This window comes from Myotis lucifugus, unplaced genomic scaffold (genome assembly GCF_000147115.1).
Source record: "Myotis lucifugus unplaced genomic scaffold, Myoluc2.0 scaffold_173, whole genome shotgun sequence".
Taxonomy (NCBI): domain Eukaryota; kingdom Metazoa; phylum Chordata; class Mammalia; order Chiroptera; family Vespertilionidae; genus Myotis; species Myotis lucifugus.
Genome location: NW_005871221.1, coordinates 976,963 through 985,529, shown reverse-complemented (window position 1 = coordinate 985,529; position 8,567 = coordinate 976,963). Strand labels below are relative to the sequence as shown.

General features: G+C 44.2%; 1 protein-coding gene across 1 annotated transcript; it reads right to left on the bottom strand.

The window, feature by feature from the left end:
* Nucleotides 1-1,018: 1,018 nt before the first annotated feature.
* HSPA5 (heat shock protein family A (Hsp70) member 5) lies at nt 1,019-5,678 on the bottom strand. The gene is made up of 9 exons (XM_006096248.3): nt 5,543-5,678; nt 5,247-5,458; nt 4,909-5,140; nt 4,374-4,511; nt 3,957-4,069; nt 3,469-3,859; nt 3,115-3,352; nt 2,631-2,798; nt 1,019-1,930 (listed from the first exon to the last, which is right to left on the bottom strand). Exons 2-9 carry the CDS (start codon nt 5,366-5,368, stop codon nt 1,368-1,370), a joined length of 1,965 nt encoding a protein of 654 aa, XP_006096310.1. The 5' UTR covers nt 5,369-5,458; nt 5,543-5,678; the 3' UTR covers nt 1,019-1,367.
* Nucleotides 5,679-8,567: the final 2,889 nt, after the last annotated feature.

Sequence of the window (8,567 nt, the reverse complement as noted above, 5' to 3'; positions counted from 1 at the left end):
GGGCCGGATCCGGCCCGTTTGAAATAAATAAAACTAAAAAAAAAAAGACCGTACCCTTTTATGTAATGATGTTTACTTTGAATTTATATTAGTTCACACAAACACTCCATCCATGCTTTTGTTCCGGCCCTCCAGTCCAGTTTAAGAACCCATTGTGGCCCTCGAGTCAAAAAGTTTGCCCACCCCTGCACTAACCCCACTGCACACAGCACTACTGTGATTGCTTGAATTAACTTGGCCTGAAGACAAGTATTACTCCAGGCCTACCCAAATGCTTCTGGGCATTGCAGCCAAGGTTCTGGCCTCAGAGTAACACCATCGTGCCATCAGGTCCCAGTTCTGCCCGTTAGCAAATTAACCTTCTGGCCAGTTGCCCATCTAAAAACAGTTATCCTTGGGTCCTACTGGATATCATGTTAGTGCCAAATAGCCTGCCCCTTATTGATCATACTACTTATTCACGACCATCCCCTTCCTCGGGAAGCCAATCCAAGTAATCTTGAACCTGTTATGACATCAATGACTGCCTTTGATCTACAATTGCAGTGGAACTTAATGTTATTTCAAGGTCACCATCCTAGCTCCCACTCCAGTAGCCCTTGGTAGTGAGAAATTTCAGATGGGGATTCTGACAGTAAAGTTCAAAATATACCTTTACACCCTAAAATAATGAATTCAAGTGTGTAAAGTTAACGTCAGTGATCTCTCTTTCAAGTCTTAAGAAAATGCAAACAACCTAAAGTATCAATAATAAAAATCCAAAAATAAAAATAAAAAGCCATCAGAAAGTTAAGTTTTAGAAGGATAAGGGGAAATAGGACATTTCAAACATGTTCCAGAAAACACCACTCTTGGGCATTGTGAAATGACCCTTGCCTAAGTGAGGATATGGGTGAATTAAATTGAAGTTAGGCAAGTTCCCAGAGTTACCTCAAAACCCCACCCCTCACCCCCCATAAGAATCTAAACCTAAAATAAATGATTGACCTAATTAGAAAGCTAATCACAAAAATTAGACCAGTGTAAATAACAAACATTTATTGGTGTCACTTATGGTAGAAAATAAAGTTCCTACACCAGATGCACATGACCCAATTGTTAAATAGAACATTTCCACGGTGAACACACGCCCTAACCAGCTTCTTATCCACTTTTTACGGCAGCCAATTTCTCCTCTCCCCCGACCCCAAGACATGTGAGCAACTGCTAATGAAAAGCAGTAAACAGCCACTTGGGCTATAGCATTTTCAACTCCACTCTGAGGTGAAGATTCCAATTACATTTGAGACTTAAGTTCTCTCAATTTTCTCCTAACGAAAGTTCCTGAGTCCAGTATTTACAATATTACAGCACTAGCAGAGTAGTGTCTACAACTCATCCCTGTCTGCTGGTTCCTCCTCCTCAGTTGGGGGAGGGCCTGCACTTCCATAGAGTTTGCTGATAATTGGCTGAACAATTTCTTCCAGTTCCTTCTTTTTGGCTTTGAAATCTTCAATGTCAGCATCTTGGTGACTTTCCAGCCATTCAATCTTTTCCTCTACAGCTTTTTCCATGGTCTCCTTATCTTCAGAGGAAAGTTTACCTCCCAGCTTTTCTTTATCTCCAATTTGATTCTTTAGAGAATAGGCATAACTTTCCAACTCATTTCTAGTATCAATGCGCTCCTTGAGCTTTTTGTCCTCCTCAGCAAACTTCTCTGCATCATTGACCATCCTCTCAATTTCTTCAGGTGTCAGGCGATTTTGATCATTGGTAATTGTGATCTTATTTTTGTTGCCTGTACCTTTGTCTTCAGCTGTCACTCGGAGAATGCCATTCACATCTATCTCAAAGGTGACTTCAATCTGTGGGACCCCACGAGGAGCAGGAGGAATTCCAGTCAGATCAAAGGTTCCCAGGAGATGATTGTCTTTTGTCAGGGGGCGTTCACCTAGAAGTTACACATAAAAATCTTGTTGTTAATGACCAACATTAGTACACGTGGATCCTTGCATTTCAGTCTGTCAGAGCCTACAGTGGCAAGGGCACTCTTATCAAGCCAGAAGTGTGTCATGGGTCTATAAGGAACAAATGGGACTAAGTGAATTAAGTTCCTACTAACTCTTATATATATATATATATATATATATATATAGAGAGAGAGAGAGAGAGAGAGAGAGAGATATTTATTGATATCAGAGAGAGAGGGAGAGGGAGAGGGAGAGAGAGAAAACTTCAATGATGGAAGATAATCATTGATCAGCTGCCTCCTGCACGCCCCAAACTGGGTTGTGGGCATGTGCCCTGACTGGGAATGGAATAGTGGCATCCTGGTTCATGGGACGACACTCGAACCACTGAGCCATGCCATCCAGGCGTTCCTACTAACTTTTAATTGAATTTCACCGGCTTTACATGAACCCTTTTCTTGTTCTTATAATTTAGAGCTAGCTCAGAAATTATTTTTAATGGGTAGTAGTGCTAGGAAGCTAGGTAAGAACTAGATTTTAATGCCAACACTAGTTAGGGACCCCCATCTGAAAACACAGATATTTCTTTCCCAATTTTTTTCAATTCAATCGAGTATATTAAAAGCAAGAAGTCATGTTGTTCACACACATACCATGATATTAACAAATATAAGTAATTACCTTCATAAACCTTGATTGTAACAGTTGGTTGATTATCAGAGGCTGTAGAAAAGATCTGTGACTTCTTGGTGGGCACCACAGTGTTCCTTGGAATCAGTTTAGTCATGACACCTCCCACAGTTTCAATACCAAGCGTAAGGGGACATACGTCAAGCAGTACCAGATCACCTGCAAAGGTAATGACAGAGTTAATTTCTAATTAAAGAATCATAGAATTACTAAGCAGTCTCCCCATGACCAATACAACTTTATCTCCTCCGTCTTTCTATTTGGTTAGGTTCTATACAAAACCATTTTAGAAGCAGTTAAGTAAATATAGTTGCTAAGGATCTTAAAAGTGCACCAGGTCTTGACCTCACTGTACCCTTTACTAGGTATGTGACCTTGTTGCTCATATTCTATTGCTTTCTAAAGCAACAGCTAATTATACTCTTCCCATCAAGCTGCTGAGGCACTGTGAAAGATGCTTGCAACATTAACCTACCTGTATCTTGATCACCAGAGAGTACACCAGCCTGGACAGCAGCACCATAAGCTACAGCCTCATCTGGGTTTATGCCACGGGATGGCTCCTTGCCATTGAAGAACTCTTTAACCAGTTGTTGAATCTTTGGGATTCGAGTGGAGCCACCAACAAGAACAATTTCATCAATATCAGACTTCTTCAAATCAGAATCTTCCAGCACTTTCTGGACAGGCTTCATGGTAGAGCGGAACAGGTCCTAGAATAAAAGACAATAATTACTATTATGATGCCTGATATACTGACTTATTGTCTAGATTTCTAAATGCATCATCTCAATCTTACTAGATCTCAAAGCAAAAACAAGGAGCATACCATGTTGAGCTCTTCAAATTTGGCCCGAGTCAGGGTCTCAGAGAAGTCTTCTCCTTCAAAGAAGGACTCAATTTCAATTCTTGCTTGGTGTTGAGAAGACAGGGCCCGTTTGGCCTTTTCTACCTCCCGCCGGAGTTTCTGCACAGCTCTGTTGTCTTTCCTGACATCTTTGCCAGTCTTCTTTTTGTAGAGCTTGATGAAGTGTTCCATGACACGCTGGTCGAAATCTTCTCCACCCAGATGAGTATCCCCATTAGTGGCCACAACTTCGAAGACACCATTATCAATGGTGAGAAGAGACACGTCGAAGGTTCCACCACCAAGGTCAAACACCAGGATGTTCTTTTCCCCTTCCCTTTTATCTAGGCCATAAGCGATAGCAGCTGCTGTCCTATTAGGAGAATTAAAAAAAAAAGTTCAGATAAGTTAGATAAGTTTACAATTTCTCTATTTAGCAACTATACCATGCCTTTGAATTTAACACTTACGGCTCATTGATGATCCTCATGACATTCAATCCAGCAATAGTTCCAGCATCTTTGGTTGCCTGGCGTTGGGCATCATTGAAATAGGCTGGTACAGTAACAACTGCATGGGTGACCTAAAAAAAATAACAAAAGGTAATTGTCTTTTATCACATGGCTTTACCCTTATTTAAGTTACAGTCAAATCAACACTTTAGTTTCTAAGCTAGTTTATTTTTAAGATGGGCATAATATATGTAATTTTATACCCAGGAAAAGTCCCTGGCATTTTGTTTGGCCTACAGTAAAGTATGCATGTAATTAAAACTTATAATACATGAATGCCATTCAGGTTCAAATTATAAAAAAATGAAGGCATTTATACAACACAATCAAGAACACGAATAATAAAAATATTTTACATGTTCTAGAGAAACTTACCTTCTTTCCCAAATAAGCCTCAGCGGTTTCCTTCATTTTAGTGAGAACCATGGCAGATATTTCTTCAGGAGCAAAAGTCTTCGTTTGCCCACCTCCAATATCAACTTGAATGTATGGTTTAGTTTTCTTTTCAACCACCTATTTTAAAGAATGATTATTATTGCAGATGCAGAAGCAACAACACTTTAAACTTTAAAAAGGGGGGGAGGGTTTTAAAAAAAAAAAAAGGGCAGGGGGTGGGTGTCTGAGAGACATTTCCTCCCTTTACAGTTTGATTTACTTTGATCCCCTGGAGCTAAATACTGACCAAAAAAACTTCTCTTAATCTTGAACTATGATGGACAGAGTAGTTATGTGTGAAGTGTGTCTGCAAACTTTAGTAAATTTTGTAACATACCAGAATTATTAACTATTATTACATGTACCGTGTCTCTATCCTCTTTTGTCGTCAAGACTGTTTTCCCGTAACTTCTCCATCTTAAATACTCCCACCACCACCTCCCACTTCATATCCGGTGAAAAAACCGGGCCGAACCTTGAAAGGCAAGAACTTGATGTCCTGCTGCACAGACGGGTCGTTCCACGTGCGGCCGATGAGCCGCTTGGCATCGAAGACCGTGTTCTCCGGGTTGGAGGTGAGCTGGTTCTTGGCTGCATCGCCGATCAGACGCTCCCCTTCAGGCGTGAAGGCCACATAAGACGGAGTGATGCGGTTGCCCTGGTCGTTGGCGATGATCTCCACGCGGCCGTTCTTAAACACCCCGACGCTGACGGAAAAGAAAGAAAAAAAAACGAACGGAAACCATCAGCTCAGCCATTCTCACGCAGCCCAAGCGGGCAAGCCCCATTCTCCTTCCCACAAACCCCGCTTACCAGGAGTAGGTGGTCCCCAGATCGATGCCGACCACCGTGCCGACGTCCTCCTTCTTGTCCTCCTCATCGGCCCGCGCTGCGCCGAGCAGCAGCAGCACCGCAGCCACCAGGGAGAGCTTCATCTTGCGTTCGCTGTCGGTCAGCAGGCAGGCAGGGCGTCGCAAGCAATCCAGGCACAGGCCCCAGCAAGGAAACGCACCGAGGTTACCGATCTGAGGGAGACACAGGGCCGGGGGTCAGGAGGAGCGGTGGACAAGACCAAGGGCAGGTCCGGAAAAGCAGGCCGCGGCGCTTACCTCTCTACCTCTCGCACTCACGAAACCCCAAAACCAGTTAAGTGTGTAATGACTCGGACAGCGATTACCTCGCGGTCCCCCGACTCCGTTTATATACCCTCCCCCCAGCCCCGTCGTGGAGGCCGCCGATTGGTCAAGGCTCTGCTAGTTGGAGCCCGCTGATTGGTCCAGGCCATCAAGCTGGCCGCCACCGATTCGAAGCCGCTTCCTACGCAACTGACGTCACCGCTACGCCCCCAGGGCGGACTCATTGGCTGCTGGTCGCGCCCAACAACCACCAATGGAAATCCACATCCGCTCTTGTGAGCTGGGCCCATTGGTTCAGCCGCTGTCCGTTCCTCGTGGGGACCTCTCACCCGGAGGCCGTTTCTACCGGTAACCGCTGAGGTCCCGCCTCCACGCTGGGCCCTCCGAGGCCGGAGCCGGTATGGGGCCTGATTTCCCCCGAGACCGTGGGGCTTCAGTCCTTTGCTTCTCCGCAGTCCGCCTGCCGCTCCTCTGTCCCTCATCCCGAAGCTGGAGGCGGCTCTTTCTCTTCCCGGCCTCCATCCTGTCCCATGCAGCAAGGTCTCAGCGTAGGTGCTATGATCGCCCGAAAACGAATTTCTCTGCGCTTTATAGCCACCACCGGTACTGGTACTAGGGGTGTGCGAGCCTCTTGCTGCTCACCGGCCGGCGGCCCCCGAGCCGGGACCTGCTCATCGGCCGCCCGAATCATGGCCCCTCCTAGTCAGTAGGTCGCCCCTGCTTCCCCTGCAGCGATCTTTGTCTAAACCAGGCCTCTCCACATTGCCCTGCCCCAGGGTAAGTCACAGGACAGGCCGGGCCAAAGTAATGATCTCCGATCCCTGAATCCCCTCCCCACTGTGACCACACGCTCCCCGAAGAGCTTCTGATGCTTTCGCTCCCACTAGCGTCATTTTTCTAGTGTACGTTGCCCCTTTCCTTCCCCTTCCCTGTCCATCGTTTCCCTTTGTGGCTCACATTACCATTCGCAAGACCTTCCTTCTCCTTTATTATAAAAGGTGGCTTTCTACCTTCACTCTTTTTGTCTGATTGTGCTTTTAGTCCACAAAGACTTCTTTTAAAATATATTTGTATTGATTTCAGAAAGGGAGAGAGAGAAACATCAATGAGAGAGAATCATTGATGGGCTGTTTGCTACATGCCCCCTACTGGGGGTCGGGCCCACAACCGGGCCGTGTGCCCTTGACCCCAATCGAACCTGGGACTCTTCAGTCCGCAGGATGAAGCTCTATCCACTGAGTCAAACCAGCTAGGGCCACAAAGACTTCTCCACGATGCCTTAATCTTGTATAGCATTCTGCAGCAGAAAATGATATAGGGTGCTATCTACTTGAGGTTTACTATGTACCAATCCCCGTGTCATTCAGTCCTTACAGTTCAGCATTTGGCATTTCCCATTTTCTAGGTTAGAACATTGAGACAGAAAGAGATTAACTAGCTTAAAAGTCATAGAGCTGGTGAGGGATGGAGTTAGGATTCCGCTCCCCCTTTTTTATTGAATTTATTGGGGTGACATTGGTTAATAACATTATGTGGGTTCCAGGTGTACAATTCTATAATACATCATCAGTATATTGTATTGTGTTCACTACCCTGTCAAGTTCCTTCCATCACCATTTATTACCCCCGCCCCTTTACCCTCTTGTACCTCTCCCATCCCCCTTTCCCTGTGGTAATCACCACACTGTGGTCCGTGTCTATGAGGGGATGGGATTAGGATCCAAGTCAGCATGACACCATAGCCAATGCTCTTAGCAATTTTTTTAAATTAGTGAATACATTCCCCACTGAATGTATTTTTGAGATTCATAGGTATGGACAGTACTGTGTCCACAGAGCATTGAAACATCTTACACACAGTTTACTAAGATGCTGAGTGTAGGAGTCAGTACTCAGGAATTTTTCTCTATGCTCTTCAAAGGTTATACTGATGACTCAGAATTGACTCCATTCTTACTATCAGAGTTGCATCAGCCATCTCTTTGAACAGGGCTTGTAATACAGCAGTAACACTGACCCTTCTTTAGGTTGCATCAGTCTATTATCAAGCTAGAAATCACCATTCAGCACTGGCCCAGTGGCACAGTTGGTTGGAGTGTCGACCTGTACACTAAAAGGCTGCTGTTTCTATTCCCAGTCAGGGCACATACTTAGGTTTTTGGGTTCCATCCCCAGTCAGGGCAAGTACGGAAACAAGCAATTGATCATTCCATGTATCAATGTTTTCTCCTTCCGCCTTCCACTTCCTCTCCTTCTTCTTCTTTTTTTTTTTTAATATATTTTATTGATTTTTTACAGAGAGGAAGGGAGAGAGATAGTTAGAAACATCGATGAGAGAGAAACATCGATCAGCTGCCTCCTGCACATCTCCCACTGGGGATGCGCCCGCAACCAAGGTACATGCCCTTGACCGGAATCGAACCCGGGACCCTTCAGTCCGCAGGCCGACGCTCTATCCACTGAGCCAAACCGGTTTCGGCCACTTCCTCTCCTTCTAATAAAAAAAAAAAATTCAATAAAAAAGAAATCTCCAGCCACATTACAGCTTCATATCAATTTGAGCAAATTTCCTGTATACAGGGTGGGACAAAAGTAGGTTTCAGTTCTTTGTATAGAAAATAAATAGTAATATAAGAATAAACTTTCTCATTTTCACAACTGTAAACCCACTTTTACCAATCCCTGTATATCACAGTTCACTTCTATTAAAAACAACGCTTTCAATTTCAGCTTCACCTTTGATTGATGGAGTAACCTTTTGCAACTCTCCTCTTTCTAAGACTTAGCAGTGATATCTGGCTAACTTCTGAGGGGAATTGAGTATATTGGTGGTTGTAATATCTTTTCAAAGCCAATACATTAGGTATATTATATGTTATATTCCAAAGTGTGATCATATATGGATTGAATAGGGAAATGTACAAGTAAGTCTAGTTTGCTAAATGTTAAATGCTGATAATAGTTATCAGTGCCAATTTATCAATATTTTAGTAAGTGC

Coding starts and splice junctions, on each gene's coding strand:
- HSPA5 (XM_006096248.3), bottom strand. CDS start 5,368: ATGAAGCTCTCCCTGGTGGCTGCGGTGCTGCTGCTGCTCGGCGCAGCG. Junction 3,353..3,468: donor AATTTGAAGAGCTCAACATG/GTATGCTCCTTG, acceptor CTTTTATTCTAG/GACCTGTTCCGCTCTACCAT. Junction 2,799..3,114: donor CTCTGGTGATCAAGATACAG/GTAGGTTAATGT, acceptor TTACCTTTGCAG/GTGATCTGGTACTGCTTGAC.